Source organism: Orbicella faveolata, unplaced genomic scaffold, assembly GCF_042242905.1.
Source record: "Orbicella faveolata isolate gen_17 unplaced genomic scaffold, um_ofav_v1 contig_3, whole genome shotgun sequence".
NCBI lineage: Eukaryota > Metazoa > Cnidaria > Anthozoa > Scleractinia > Merulinidae > Orbicella > Orbicella faveolata.
In genome coordinates, this window is record NW_028301558.1 from 20,536,852 (window position 1) to 20,552,500 (window position 15,649).

At 38.7% G+C, this 15,649-nt stretch overlaps 2 protein-coding genes across 2 annotated transcripts in view; one reads left to right on the forward strand and one right to left on the reverse strand.

The window, feature by feature from the left end:
* Positions 1 to 26: 26 nt before the first annotated feature.
* On the reverse strand, positions 27 to 13,635 carry LOC110067534 (leucine-rich repeat-containing protein 3B-like). Its single transcript, XM_089298699.1, has 4 exons — positions 13,470 to 13,635; positions 1,234 to 1,451; positions 696 to 767; positions 27 to 117 (listed from the first exon to the last, which is right to left on the reverse strand). The coding sequence occupies exons 2-4, from the start codon at positions 1,446 to 1,448 to the stop codon at positions 27 to 29; spliced, it is 378 nt and encodes a 125-aa protein (XP_089154825.1). The 5' UTR covers positions 1,449 to 1,451; positions 13,470 to 13,635.
* Positions 13,636 to 14,626: 991 nt separating this feature from the next.
* Positions 14,627 to 15,649, forward strand: part of LOC110067533 (uncharacterized) — an 8,151-nt gene continuing 7,128 nt past the window's right edge. Inside the window, exons 1-2 of the mRNA XM_089298366.1 lie at positions 14,627 to 14,783; positions 15,512 to 15,627. Of these exons, the coding sequence (XP_089154492.1) occupies positions 15,534 to 15,627 (94 nt within the window). The 5' untranslated portion in view covers positions 14,627 to 14,783; positions 15,512 to 15,533. The remainder of the gene's footprint in view (positions 14,784 to 15,511; positions 15,628 to 15,649) is intronic.

Below are 15,649 nucleotides of genomic sequence, written 5' to 3' on the forward strand. Positions count from 1 at the left end.
AAGATCCAGTTTGACTGTAACACAAATCAGATTAACTCTACTTGCATGTTTGTCAGTAGATTCAGATTCCGGAAAGTGTTTTGTGGAATAGACTTCAAGCTGTTCCTTGAAAGATCTCTGAAAAGAAAACACAGTAGTTTTAGTTAACTGTTTGAATTCAAATGGAGTCTTTTTGTCTCTAGGACGTGTCCTGATTGGGTAGGCGTTTGTGCTTTATATGTGGTTACGGTTTCAAGTATTTCTGTCATGACGTGATTTTATGTTCTCTAACAGAATATGAATCTTATTTGAATTCTGTAGTTAATGATCATCCAACATGGCGGCGATGACATTAGTTGAAAACGACCTATGGACGAAGAAGCTAGGAAGTAGATTTTAGAACACGCCGACAAGGTTTGCGTTCGTCAGACCATTTCAGTCTCACTGAATGTACTATACATTAAAAGGTTTAGTACAAACAATGTCTCGTGATTTAAATGTAAAGTTAGGCTTTTTTTTCATAGTTAGTCCACGCTCGATTCCCGCCGATCTCTCGAGTCTGGTCTGATCTTTCCCGAACAACAGCTAGTAATTGAGTCACGGCTATAGGTTCTAATGACGTGTTATTTTTGTGAATTGTGCTGAGTCTGAGCTATTACTTTCACTGCAAAAATACGATTTGCTAGCTTGTGTTTCCATTAAGCTGATCAACTTACATGGCCTTAAGTAATGTTAAATTTCTAAAGGCGTCTTCTTCTATCGACCTCAAATGATTTGCCGAGAGAGTTCTGAAAGAGAACCATGGTAGCACCAGCAAAGTTTAGAAGACTCGTAATGTTAGTGGCCAACATGTGTTGTGTCTTGAACAGTCTGTGTACGTTTATCGTAACCAGAGAACTAAACGAAGGAGTTGGAGGGAGGACAGAGATATTTGACTTTGCGTATTATACCACCGTGACCATACAGTATCGAAACGAAAGCAAGGGATTATTTGCTTTGATTGTTGCATTTTTACTTCACTTGACCATATATAATTAAGGAAACAGGCAGTATTTGGGAGCGTTGTGGAGCCATATAACAAAAACATTAAGTGGAACTATATTAAAACTTGCATGCAATTGACTACGAATACAACTGAGGACATTTTAATCATTTCTCGTAATTTGACTCATCTGAGGAGGGTTCTGGAAAATATTAAAGATTAAAGTGAGTGGTATATTTTAAAAGTTATAAATGTAATTTCGCCTCACTTACAACTTTGCCGTATTGGACGGTAAATCACGTGGCACTTGCTTAATTCCCGTACAAGTTACCCTGATCCGGGTGCGGCCAAAAGGTTTGCAGGTACAATTCCCCGGATGAACATCTTCTAAACAACACAAACCAGACGCCACAAACCAACCCACCAACACGAACTGTGTCAGAATAACAACATGCCTTAAAGGCTGGGCTAGACCTGCTTTTCCCATCTGCTGAGAGAAAACGTGAATGCATTTTCTTAATTATGTCCAAGTTCAACCCAATTCTTTTGTTTACACTAAGTCGTATTACAATAAAATGTTAACAGCAGAAAAGCAGAATTAAACACAAATGCAAAATTTCATTTAACAAGACAGGAGTCTGTAGTGGCGGAAGGGGCAGAAACTTCGAGTTGGCCACTACCACAGTGAATATAATTAGCAACGAGTATAAACTGTACAAGATATATAAGCTCAGTCATTAGAGGCTAAACTCTAGGTGATGTAGACTTTACTGCAAAGCAGAATGGTTGAAACATTAAATTCCTTAAGCTATTGTAAACGTGATAGTCCAAGATTACGTCTCCCTTACGATCAGTGAATGGTGAACAAGTATTGGACAGTTCATAGTCGGTGAACGCGCTAATACAAGACCTAATGAGAGTCTAGGGGCTTCCAACGGCTTTTAATCTACTGCTGCCACTAACCTTAAAGTGCACTTAACCCCAATTTTTTTTTTTTTTTTTTTTTTTTTTTTTTTTTTTGCTAAAACGAATTCACTTGTTATTCGAAGCATTTGGACGAAAAAAATTTTGAATTTGGTTGTATCCTCGATTTTGTATGCCCTTTCAAAGTCGCGCTGGAAGTGTTGCGCGACTACGTTTTAGGGAGTCTGGGGCGGCGGTTGCTGATGACGTCTACCCAGCAACCAAACGCAATGGCGCCTCAGTCAGCTCACTGTATTTGTTCGGTAAAATGGAAAGCAAGACTAATCGTTCAAATATATTTTGGGACTAAAACGTCCAAGTGTTGTTTAAGAATCATTTCTTTTTCGTCACTGGAGTCAGAGTTAAGTTTCGATTCGAAGACTCCGAAATGAACTTCGATCGAGCACGTTCGACAACTATGAACTCACTGCTTAGAGCTTTGATAAAAATTTGCAGTATTTCAAGCGACGACGGGAAAGATTTATTTCTGGACGAGCTGCTTGTACATTAGGAATGGAAAGCTAGATACGAAGTGGAGGAGCAGGCAAAAGAAAAGCAGGAAAGAAAACTCAAGGACTGCTTTGGATGCTAATTTCGTCACCTAAACACAAGACTCCGACGCTCTTTTATAGCCCGTTCACATTTGTCCTTAGCGAGAATGTATTTTGTCAAGGTATGGTTGTTCCATTAAATCCAGTTTGTGTTTTACTTTCTGGAATGCTTCATGTTTAGAAGAGCGACGTAATTGTTGCAGTTTTCGAGACTTGATGACCTCCAAAACACTGGCTTCGATCGATTGAAAATCGTAGAATTGTTTGGACCGTATTTTTGAAGTTGTTTTTTTTTTAAGTTTGCAGTGAAATTCGTGGGATAAGCGAAAAGGATGTGTTCCCTAAGCCGTCCGCAGATAATGTTACCCGGTCATATTTTCGACACTATTGCACAGAATGTTTGTCGCACTGCTGATTTCCAAAACTTCGAAAAACTCTGTTAAGGTGACCGAACACAGTTTTGATACTTGTGTTTCATTTTCCTTTTTCTCTAAAGCCCTTGATCCTTCAGATTTTTGGTAGCTACGCCGACGTATGCGCCGTTGCCATGGCAACATGAATAAATATAAACAGGCATTTTAAAATTGAATATGTTTGTTTGCAGAAAATCTAGATTAGATTTTATTTTTCATTTGCATGCACCATGATTGTAACAATGCTCACAAGTTAACACTATTTTAATAATAGTTTAACAGAGAGACCTTTAATTATCCCTTGTAAAAGGCTAACTGGAATATCTAGAATTGCCTCTGTTAAATTTCAATTTGTTTTCAATATTCCAGTTACTTATTTCCTAAGGTATTTTCGTGGCAAATTTCGTGAAATTCTAACGAGTGGTTCTCGAGAAATAGGGTATTTCCAAGAAAGCTATTCCGCAATTTTTTGCCTTAATACGAATGCGCTGCATTTAACTGGATTCTTTCGTAAAAATGAAAAATCTGAGAGTTGCTGGGTTCTTTGCATTGCTGCCTTTTCTACCATACATTTTTAATAAAAGAGTAAAGCCATAAATACACTGTGTACAATTATGAAGAAACAAGAAGATGTTAGAAGATATTATTATGTTAGCACTACAGTCGCAACGCAGTGCACACTCCACAGTAGTCCTTGATGATTCATTGATTGCTGTAGACACCACATCAACTGATCAACACAAACTGTATTATTTAGTGCACCATCGCTCTAAGCCTTTAGGAAAACTATGGTGATGACGTAATGGTCTTAATCTGGAAGTTCCCACGGGACATACCCTTGAATGATACGAAAAGAAACGAGTATCACGCTATTAACAAGAAGATCTGTTAGATCTTATAACCGCGCTTTTAAAATTTAACTGTTTGCTTAGCACTACCGTCGGAACGCAGTGCACATTCCAAAGCAGTCACTGATGATTCTTTTCTTACTGTAGACATCACATCACTTGATCAACACAAACTGTATTATTGCACCATCAGTGGTAGCCGTTGACAAATCTCCGACGACGGCATGAACGATATGAACGACTCGATAATAACACTATTAACAACAGCTTTCTTTCTTAAAAGTCATGATTAAATTTAATTGGTGTTTTCCACGAGTAAAGGGCTAGCAAAGTAGTCACACAAGTCATATAATTTAATAATAAAACTCTATCCCGACCGATGTATCGATTTTGGTCACTCCAGTGGCCACAGATTGTAAACGTGACAGAAAATTGGCGTTACTTTCGATTCTCACCAAATTTGGACAGTGGGATGATCTCATAATTAGCCAATTACAGGCCATTTTTCGGCTCTTTTCGTCACATCCCCCCTCGGGAGAATTTTGTCAAGTTAGCTAATTTAGTACGCAAGCCACCGTAATGGCGGTCGCCGTCGGCGAAATGTTTATTTGCTCAAAATTGGGGCAAAATCTTTCGGAGATGGAAGTCAGGACATTTGTAAGGATACAGAAAGTAATTTGGGACCAGTTGCTGGCTTATAAGGCTGAATTCATCCAGAAGTAAGCTGTATTTTCGTTTTCGTGCCGAAAGCCACGCGGTGAAATATTATCGGCTTGTTCTGCTGTCTTGTTCTGTTTTTTCTCTTGGTCTTTTTTGTAGCCCACCGAGGCCATTCTTTCGTCTAAATCAGTTGAAAAAAGTTCGGATAAGATGTTCCCATTCAAGTTTAAGCTCTTAGGCGATAATTCTGGAGCTTTTTGGCCGAAACGTCGGCTTTGTTATGTTCGTGTTTTTCGGCTGCTATGGGCGACCGTGGCTTCCTTTGTTAGGTCAAGTCTGGGGAGTGAGGTCACAAAAAAAATCCTAACTAATTCTGGTTTTGTTCGATTTCGCTGAAATTTTAACACGATAAAGCTGGATTCTTAAGGAATAGATTTACCGTCTGCTGATGTGTGGTAGCTATTAACGCTAAAGTGATATATCGCTTCGAAGTCAGGGTTTTGAAGAGATTTTTTTGCAAAGCGTGAGTTCGGTGTGACTTCGTAATCTGAGATTTTTGTTGACCCTGAAGAAACAAGGTTTGGCGAGTAAACATTTAAGACTGCGTAATTCTAAGTTGGCCGAGTGGAGGTCTGCGTCTGGTCTCCGACAAAAAAAACAAGAAGATCTGTTAGATCTTATAACCGCGCTTTTAAAATTTAACTGTTTGCTTAGCACTACAGTCGCAACGCAGTGCACATTTCAAAGCCGTCCTTGATGATTCTTTTCTTACTGTAGACATCACATCACTTGATCAACACAAACTCTATTATTGCACCATCAGTAGTAGCCGTTGTGAAATCTCCGATGACGTAATGGTCTTAATCTGGAACTTTCTTCCGGATATGTACGGGCATGAGCGATATGAACGATTCGAAAACAACACTAATAAGACTTCCGTTATTCACGGCTATTTTCAGTACGGTGGTTATTTCCCTACCAATGACGTAATCCTAGGATGTTTTGACATGTTCTTTGCTCGGCTTGCAAATATTTAATTTTCCTTCTGATCACCAAACTCGCTGCGATAACACAGCCACAGAATTTACTTCATTGGCCTAAAACCACAAGAAATACTCGAAAAATTGCAAATAAATTAATGACCGTCGCTTCTGCCGAAATAAACTTACAAAGTAAACACGATTTTATTTGTTACGTAGCGAAAGTGAAAGCTGCAACATCAGCGCATTCCATGGCTGACGTAATAGCTTTCTTTTTTAGCGTATTTATTATTTCCCTTCGAATACAACGCTTCGATAAAACCAAAAGAAAATATATTTTACACACCAATAAAGGAGACAATATCCGTAACATTGTCCGTGTATTAATTTTTTGAAAAGCTTTTGGCGAACAAACATCACAGGTTGCGTGATTCAAAATTTGGCCGAGAGGAAGTTTGGGTCTGGTCACCGACAAAACTAAAAAAAACAAGATCTGTTAAATCTTATAACCGCGCTTTTAAAATTTAACTGTTTGCTTAGCACTACAGTCGCAACGCAGTGCACATTCCAAAGCAGCCCTTGATGATTCTGTTGTTTCTGTAGACATCACATCACTTGATCAACACAAACTCTATTATTGCACCATCAGTCTTAGCCGTTGTGAAATCTCCGATGACGTAACGGTCTTAATCTGGAACTTTCTTCGGGATATGTATGGGCATGAACGATATAAACGATATGAACGATAACAACACTATTAACAATTGCTTTCTTTCTTAAAAGTCATGGTAAAATTTCATTGGTGTTTTCCACGAGTAAAGCACTAGAAAAATAGTCACACGAGTCACGCTTTTAAAAGTCAGGATTAAAATTAATTGGTTTTTCAATGAGTAAAGGCTAGCAAAGTAGTCACACGAGTCTCATAATTCAAGAATTACGTTACTCACGGTTATCTTTAGTACGGTGGTTATTTCCCTACCAATGACGTAATCCTTGCACGTTCTGACATGTTCTTTGCTTGGCTTGCAAATATTTAATTTTCCTTCCGATCTATGAACTCGCTGCGATGAAACAGCCAAAGAATATACTTTATTTGCCTAAAACCACAAGAAATACTAGCAAAACTGCAAATAAATTGATGACCGTCGCTTCTGCCGAAATAAACTTGCAAAGTAAACACGATCTTATTTGTCACGTAGCAAAAGTGAAAGCTGCAACGTCAGCGCATTCCATGGCTGACGTAATACCTTTTTTCAGCGTATTTATTATTCCCTTTTAATCCAACGCTTTGATAAAACGAAAATATATTTTACCCACAAAAAAGAAAACAATATCCGTAAAATTGTCCGTGTATTTATGTTTTAACAGCTTCTGGCGGAAAAACATCACACGTTGCGCGACTCAAAGTTTGGCCGAGCGGAGGTCTGCGTCTGGTCACCGACAAAAGAAAAATAACAAGAAGATCTGTTAGATCTTATAACCGCGCTTTTAAAATTTAACTGTTTTCTTAGTACTACAGTCGCAACGCAGTGCATATTCCAAAGCAATCTTTGATGATTCATTGATTACTGTAGACATCACAGCATTTAATCAACACAAACTCTATTATCGCACCATCAGTCGTAGCCGTTGTGACATCTCCGATGACGTAATAGTCTTAATCTGGAACTTTCTTCGGGATATCTATGGGCATGAAGATACGAACACTATTACAAACCACTTTCTTTCTTTAAAGTCACGATTAAATTTAATTGTTTTTTTCCCTTGAGTTAAGGGTTAGCAAACAAGTCACACGAGTCACATAATTGAAGAATTGCGTTATCTACGGCTATCTTTAGTACGGTGGTTATTTCCCTACCAATGACGTAATCTTTGCACGTTCTGACACGTTCTTTGCTTGGCTTGCAAATATTTAATTTTCCTTCCGATCTATGAACTCGCGGCGATGTAACAGTCAAAGGATTTACTTCATTTGCCTAAAACCACAAGAAATACTCGCAAAATTACAAATAAATTAATGACCGTCGCTTCTGCCGAAATAAACTTGCAAAGTAAACACGATCTTATTTGTCACGTAGCGAAAGTGAAAGCTGCAACGTCAGCGCATTCCATGGCTGACGTAATACCTTTTTTCAGCGTATTTATTATTCCCTTTAAATCCAACGCTTTGATAAAAAAAAAAGAAAATATATTTTACCCACAAAAAAGAAAACAATATCCGTAAAATTGTCCGTGTATTTATGTTTTAACAGCTTCTGGCGGAAAAACATCAGACGTTCCGTGACTCAAAGTTTGGCCGAGCGGAGGTCTGCGTCTGGTCACCGACAAAAAAAAAAAATAAACAACGGGTAAACCTAAAACCGCGCTCGGCCCATGGCCGCGCGGTTAATAATAAACCACGGGTAAACCTAGAACCGCGCTTGGCCCATGGCCGCGCGGTTAATAATAATAAACCACGGGTAGATTATGAACCGCGCTCGGCCCATGGCCGCGCGGTTAAAAAATAATAATAAACCACGGGTAGAACATGAACCGCGCACGGCCCATGGCCGTGCGGCTAAAAAAATAAACCACAGGTAAACCATGAACCGCTCTCGGCCCATGGCCGTGCGGTTAAAAAAATTTTTAAAAAATAAACCACAGGTAAACCATGAACCGCGCTCGGCCCATGGCCGCGCGGTTAATAAAATAAACCACGGTAGATCATGAACCGCGCTCGGCCCATGGCCGCGCGGTTAATAACGCTATTAACAACGCTATTAATAAACAGCTTTCTCCCTTTAAAGTCAAATTTAATTTTTTTAATTTTTTTGCTATGAGTAAAGGGCAAGCAAAGTAGTCACGCGACTTTGGAACGGTTGTGTTTTTTCCCCTACCACTGGCACAAGCGCTGCGAGTTCTGGCAAGTCCTTGTTTACCTCTGTAAATGTTTAATTTTCCTTCTGATCACCGAGCTCGCTGGAATTGGAACAGCTAAAGAATTTACTTCATTTGCCTAAAACCACAAGCCTACTCACAAAATTGCAAATAAATTAATGACCGTCGCTTCTGCCGAAATAAACTTCCAAAGTAAACACGATCTTATTTGTCACGTAGCGAAAGTCATTCCATTCCTGACGTAATAGCTTTTTTAGCGTATTTCTTATTCCCTTCGAATCCAACACTTAAAAAAGCCAAAAGAAAATATATTTTACACGCAATAAAGAAAACAATATCCGTAACATTGTCCGTGTATTGATGTTTCAACAGCTTTTGGCGAAAAAACATCACAGGTTGCGTGATTCAAAGTTTGGCCGGGAGGAAGTTTGGGTCTGGTCACTGACAAAACTCAAAAAAAAAAAAAATTTAAAAAAATATACCACGGGTAAAACATGAGCCGCGCTCAGCCTATGGCCGCGCGGTTAAAAATAATAAACCCCGTGCAGAACATGAACCGCGCTCGACCCATAGCCGCGCAGTTAATAAAAATAAACCCTGTACAGAACATGAACTGCGCTCGACCCATGGCCGGGTGGTAAATAATAATAAACCCCGTGCAGAGCAAGGACCGCGCTCATCCCATAGCCGAGCGGTTAATAAACCCCGTGCAGAGCAAGAACATCGCATGGCCCATTGCCGCGCGGTTAAAAAAGCTCAGATAGCGAGGGCATTGAACAAATAAAATATAATCCTTGTGCGCGCGCTAAATCGCATTAGCAAGAGTGCGCACGGAAATTATAATTGGTCACCTTAAAGCAGAGAAGCTAGACAAAGCGTGCGACGAAACTTAGTACAAAGTAAGATATGTAAAGGCTGACCTTGACTAACCTTTACGTTGACTGATGGCCAGCCACGGATGATCACAAGACGGACTAAAAATAACAGTTAAATAATAAACAAATTTACCTTCTAATTACTTTTCTTGGTGGCATGGTACAAAACTGGTGTTTTTTGTATACAACTTAGTTTCGGATGACATCAGATAAAAATAAAACCTCGACAAAGTTTTGAACAGCGCGGAATTGTTTTTCGGTATTGTGATCTTTCCCAATCTTCAGACATGCGCCGAACCATGAAACCCTCCATTCAATGTCTTTATGGGTCCGTGAATACTGAATTATGAATTTACTAGGAGAACGACATAACGAACCAGAAAGTTTGCCAATGTAAAAAGGCTCGGGTTTGGTAATTCTTTTCTTGAATGATCCAACGATTACGATCCGAAGATTCCTGTGGCACAAGAATGGGAAGGAACTGAGGAGAGAAGAGTCAATCATGTTACAGTTATCTGCTGAATTTTAAATTCCCTTCCTCGTATGACGCTATGACATAATTAGTTTAGGTTTCGAGACTAACGACTTAAATGTTCTTTTTTCTCATTTTCTATTTTCCAATTGCCCATAATTCACTCTGTTTGCTCCCAAAAATTTGCTTAAACTACTGTTGTGAAATGCTTTTGGGAGTTCTGCATTTCACAACAATAAAAAAGAGTTGTTGCTGTATATCACTTTAATTTGAATTGCTTAGTTTAAGTTGACAAAAAGTGCTAAGTGGCATATTTATAGACGTTTTGGGAAAAACGCCTTCGTCAAGCGCAAATGAAGCATTAACCAAGCGCTATTTCACAACAATACTTTATGTAAGATTTGGGGGAAACACAGTGCATTATGGGCAATTGAAAATAGGGAATGTGCTTTCAAACAAGCTAAATTCTCGTCCCATTATATTGTCAAACTTTATTTGCAATTTGTAGGTTATAATCTTGTTTTTGACCGTCACCCTGAAACAAGATCGGTTTGCAAAGTTTCGGCTTTCTTGTCACAGTTCAACGACCACTTTTAAGGAGTTTTAGTTAGCTTAAGCACAGACAGAGGCCGACAATACAATACAATACTGGTTTATTCATGATGAATAGACCATGATGAATAAACCAGACGAGTATTGTGTTGTATATTCAGCTGAAAATCGAATTTTCTTCTTTTGGCGTGTATGATCAGCTTTTCGTTAAGCTTATCAAGTTATAAATGGTACAATGGCAGTTTCGAAACTCAGTGAAGTGGGAAAGAAAACTTGCCAAAACCAAGAACGTAAACTTCCTGTCTGCGTCTGTTCCTGCCTCACAATCGTCTGTCATTAACAACAATGCTGAGGTAATTTTGTGTGGTCGAAACTGAACGATGAATTTTAAAGAATGTATCGAACCAGAAATTTCGCTACACCATAAATTGTTGAGAATTTTGTATCATTTCCTTATAAATCTAACAAATACGATTCGAAGTTTCCTATCCCGCAAGAAAGAGGGAAATATGCCATTTTTAATGTAATTGATGTATTTGCTGATGTTGCACTCTGTGTATGATGTCATGCCGTGTTACTTTCGGTTTCAATATATTTCGAAGGAACGCTTTGCAGAGGCTTCCTTTGCTGTACTAACACATACATGTTGCATTTCGCTTGTCCCGTCAAACAAGGTAAATTCTCTTCCCTTTATCATATCATGTTTTATTTGCAATTTGTAGATTATAATTTTGTTTTGTCGTACTCGATGCAAGTCTAAGGTCAACGCCAAACTTTAGGCGAAAAAGCTTTGGTGAAATAAAGATCTTTACACGTAACGTCATCAGTTTCTAAAATCCACAACTAAAGAGCCACCGAAGTTTTTATCCTTCTCAGGCATAAGAGGCGGTAAATTAAGATCTGTTGACAATTTTACAGCTCAATCGTGTGCTTTGTTTGGAAACCAGCGCATTTTGAATTTCAGAGTTTATATATGGCGATGCGTCATAAAGCTACGATCGCGTTTGTCGAAAAATATATACTTCTCTCATGATTTCCGTTAAAGGGATTCTTGCCTCTACTTTTATCTTATAACAAAATCCATATTTGATAAGTACAATTGATTATCGCAAAAAAATTACCACTGAAATCCACAGGCAAGTGCAATCGGATAAAAGGATAAAAGGCAAAGGAAGCAAGCCTGCATGTATACCTCGCTCCTTAAGGGCCCATTAACCGATCTTTTCGAACCGTTGCTAGGGAAAATTTATTCTCATATAACCTCGTCATTTTTAGTTACTTCAGAGTTATTCCATGTGTTTTAACTTTTTCATGATCAGTAACACTAGTGATGACGTCATCAGGCCACGCCCATGGTCATGTGACTAATACAGAAAAAATGCAAAGGCTCCCAGGCAAATTACTTTATCGGGATTTTTTTCATTGATTTAATATTTTAATTTAAATCTTCATTACGCTATGCATCGATTTTGTTTCATTTCTAAAAGGTCAGATTTTGAAAGCATTTCAAAATATTGAAAAATTCGTAATTTTCTGAAAAAAGCATGATTTCGAAAAAGAAATGCATAGCTATGTTGCCAACGTTGGCTGTAATCGACATTTGTCGAAAAAGGCTGGATTTAATGAAAAACCGCGTTTCCTTTAGCATTTAAAGAAACCGGAAGTGCGCCCGATATATATTGGAAGTTACCCTATCAGCGCGTGCGCAATTTACATTACCAGCGCACTTCGGTAAGATCAAACAAAGCCACACGGAGTTAGTTTTTCTCTTTCTATTGCTCTTGTTTTTCTCTCTTTCTCCTATTTTGTCTTTGCTTGTACTTTTTTTACTTTGCATTTTGCGAAACACAAAGAAAAGCATCTAAAATGTAAGCGAATTTGCAAGTTTTTGAGTTGTTTTTATTTTCCGTGCTCAGGCTGACGTAAGTGACCGAAAGTGAAATTTTACCTCCTTAGCAACGCGCGCGAGCGCGCGCATGAATCGGTTAATGGGCCCTTAAGCGTGCGTAGAGAAAAGACCCGTTCTTGTGTTAAGTCCCCCAAAATCGAGGGAACCCCGAGCATAGCAAGAACTGCTCTTGGCCTATGGCCGCGCGGTTAAAAAAGCACAGATAGTGAGGGCATTGACCAAATAAAATGATCGCTGTATCGACATGTTTGGTTTGTGTAATCCTTGTGCGCGCGTTAAGTCGCATTAGCAAGAGTGTGCGCGGAAATTGTGTTTGGCCACTTTAAAGCAGAGAAGCTAGACAAAGCGAACAACAGAACTTAGTACAAAGTGAGATATGTTAAGGCTGACCTGACTAACTTTTACGTTGACTGATGGTTAGCCATGGATGTCAGTTAAGGTGGCTCTATAGGGTAATCATTTATCACGGTTCCCGCGCTAGTGTTATGTTTTGAATGCTGTTTTTACATTCGTTTACCCAGTCCTTTCAAACTTATTATATGTAATAAGCAATGGTGATATGTTGATTTACTATCATCTGTGTTAAAATCTTGGCTTTTAATGTTGAATTATAAATGCCCAAAAGAAATGCGTTGTTTCCCAATTTCATGGCTTTACTTGTGATTTTCTTGAATTTCCTTCGGTGAAATTTTCCAAACTTTTTACGGTACATTGAATACGGCGGGATACCAATTTTAAACACGAAAAAAGTATGGTTTGTAATGGCAGTTGTTTTAGATTTTTGCAAATTTGTGTCTCTTACCGCTGCATAAAAACTGGTCAGATAGATTTCGCTGAGAAACAAGCTCCAACTAAAGTAAGATATTTATTACCAGTCTGCCAAATTTCACGGAATTTCACCGCAGGAAATGCGAGAAAATTCACTCTCAGTTTCCCTTTTTGTGCTCATGTTGATATCATAAAATATCGAAAAACACTGACGTTTTCCTTTGAGCTTTCGTCCTAAGCGCGCGTGCGATCGTAAAACTATAGGGAGCCACCTTAAGTAATGAACAAATTTACATTCTAAATACTTTTTTCGGTGGCAAGCTACAAAACTGGTGTCTTTTGTATACAACTTCATTTCGGATGACATCAGATAAAAATTAAACCTCGACAAACTTTTGAACAGCGCCGAATTGTTTTTTGGTATTATGATCTTTCCCAATCTTCCCAGACTGCGATCTTCTCTATTTCGCTCAAAAAAGCTCGGAGAAGGCAAACTGAGCTAACGAGCCCCATATGCGAACGGCGAGCCTGCTCGTTTCCTCATTGTCTTTTTGTTCTTTCTAACGGATGTTAGAGCAAGAGACAGGCTGCGTCTCTTACAAAGCCTAGGTTATGATTTCACAAAGAGAAAGATGCTTACCTCACGTTGGGTAGAAAGAACAGCCAAGTTGAAAAGGCAGTTTAAAGGGAGGGATGCACGGTTGGGGGCATGTCTCTGAATCAAAATGCGTTTGTTCGCTTCTAATCAATGTTACCGCTTGAAAATCCCCACGCAGATCTAGTTCAGTAATCACATGCTATAGTTAGTCGTGGCAGAATGAATTTAGTGTTAAACCATACGATTTATTATACGTTGATGATTTTACGGCTATTTGCATGCGAAATTAGGTTACTTGCCTACGGTTGGTTCATAAACAATGAAAAACTGGGCCTGGGCCAAAAAGCGTGCACAGGCAAAAAAATAATACAGACATGGTGCCGAACTACGAAACCCTCCATTCAATGTCTTTATGGATCCGTGAATACTGAATTATGAATTTACTAGGAAAACAACTTAATGAACCGGAAAGTTTGCCAATGTAAAAATGCTCGTGTTTGGTAATTTTTTTCTTGAATGATCCAACGATTACGATCCGAAGATTCCTATGGCACATGAATGGAAACGAACTAAGGAGAGAAGAGTCAATCATTTTACAGTTATCTGCTGAATTTTAAATTCTTTTCCTCGTATAACGTTATGACATAATCTTGTTTTTGACCGTCACCCTGAAACAAGAACGGTTTGCAAAGTTTCGGTCTTCTTGTCACAGTTCAACGACCCCTTTTAAGGAGCTTTGGTTAGCTTGATCACAGACAGAGACCGACAATACAATACAATGCTAGTTTATTCATGATGAATAGACCATGATGAATAAACCAGTATTGTATTGTACTTCCAGCTGAAAATCGAATTTTCTTCTTTTGGCGTGTATGATCGGCTTTTCGTTAAACTTATCAAGTCATAAATGGTACAATGGCAGTTTCGAAACTCAGTGAAGTGGGAAAGAAAACTTGCCAAAAGCACGAACGTAAACTTCCTGTCTGCGTCTGTTCCTGCCTCTCACTCGTCTGTCATTAACAACAATGCAGGGGTAATTTTGTGTGGTCGAAACTGAACGATGAATTTAAAAGAATGTATTGAACCAGAAATTTCGCTACACCATAAATTGTTGAGAATTTTGTATCCTTTCCTTATAAATCTAACAAATACGATTCGAAGTTTCCTATGCCGCAAGAAAGAGGGGAAAATATGCCATTTTTGTTGTAATTGATGTATTTGCTGATGTTGCACTCTGTGTATGACGTCATGCCGTGTTACTTTCGGTTTCAATATATTTTGAAGGAACGCTTTGCAAAGGCTTCCCTTGCTGTACTAACACATACATGCTGCATTTCGCTTGTCCCGTCAAACAAGGTAAATTCTCTTCCCTTTATCATATCATGTTTTATTTGCAATTTGTAGATTGTAATTTTGTTTTGTCGTACTCGATGCAAGTCTAAGGTCAACGCCAAACTTTAGGCGAAAAAGTTTTGGTTAAATAAAGATCTTTTCATGTAACGTCATCAGTTTCTAAAATCCAAAACTAAAGAGCCACCGAAGTTTTTATCCTCATCAGGCATAAGAGGCGGTAAATTAAGATCTGTTGACAATTTTACAGCTCGATCGTGTGCTTTGTTTGGAAACCAGCGCATTTTGACTTTCAGAGTTATGGCGATGCGTCACAAAGCTACGATCACGACGAGTGTCGAAAAGTGTATACTTCTCTCATGATTTTTAGCCTTTTTAGAAGTTAGGGTAGTAGGAAAAGTGCTCATGTAAAAGCTTATTTGTTCAGTACAGATGATCAGTCGCCTAGATAGTCAAAGTAAGCTCCAGATGGTTACATTATTTTCCGGCCGCCATATTGGTGTACCACGGAGGCCTAGTACACACTAACATAGCGTTTCCATACTGGGCTCAGTAAATTTTGGCGAAACATTTTGACGAATATTTGAAGTTTGGGAAAACGAAGAAACCTAAAACTTGGAGAAGTGTTGTCTTTATTACTTTATTTATTAATTTCGGATAATGTTGAAACATTTTGAAATAGATGTTGAAGTAGGTGTTCCCTTGTGCTGATCACGATTGTGTCTTGTTGTTAGGCATCCTTATCTTCTTTGAAGAATGGCATCCAACACTCAGCACCTGATTTTCATCTACCTCTTAGTCTGTGGTATGCTGTCCGTTGGATTTGAATTCAAGTATCTGAAATATTGCGGTGAGAATCAGTTATTGTCATG

Coding starts and splice junctions, on each gene's coding strand:
- LOC110067534 (XM_089298699.1), bottom strand. CDS start 1,448: ATGGGAAAAGCAGGTCTAGCCCAGCCTTTAAGGCATGTTGTTATTCTG. Junction 768..1,233: donor CCGTCCAATACGGCAAAGTT/GTAAGTGAGGCG, acceptor GTTCTCTTTCAG/AACTCTCTCGGCAAATCATT. Junction 118..695: donor TTAACATTACTTAAGGCCAT/GTAAGTTGATCA, acceptor TTTTCTTTTCAG/AGATCTTTCAAGGAACAGCT.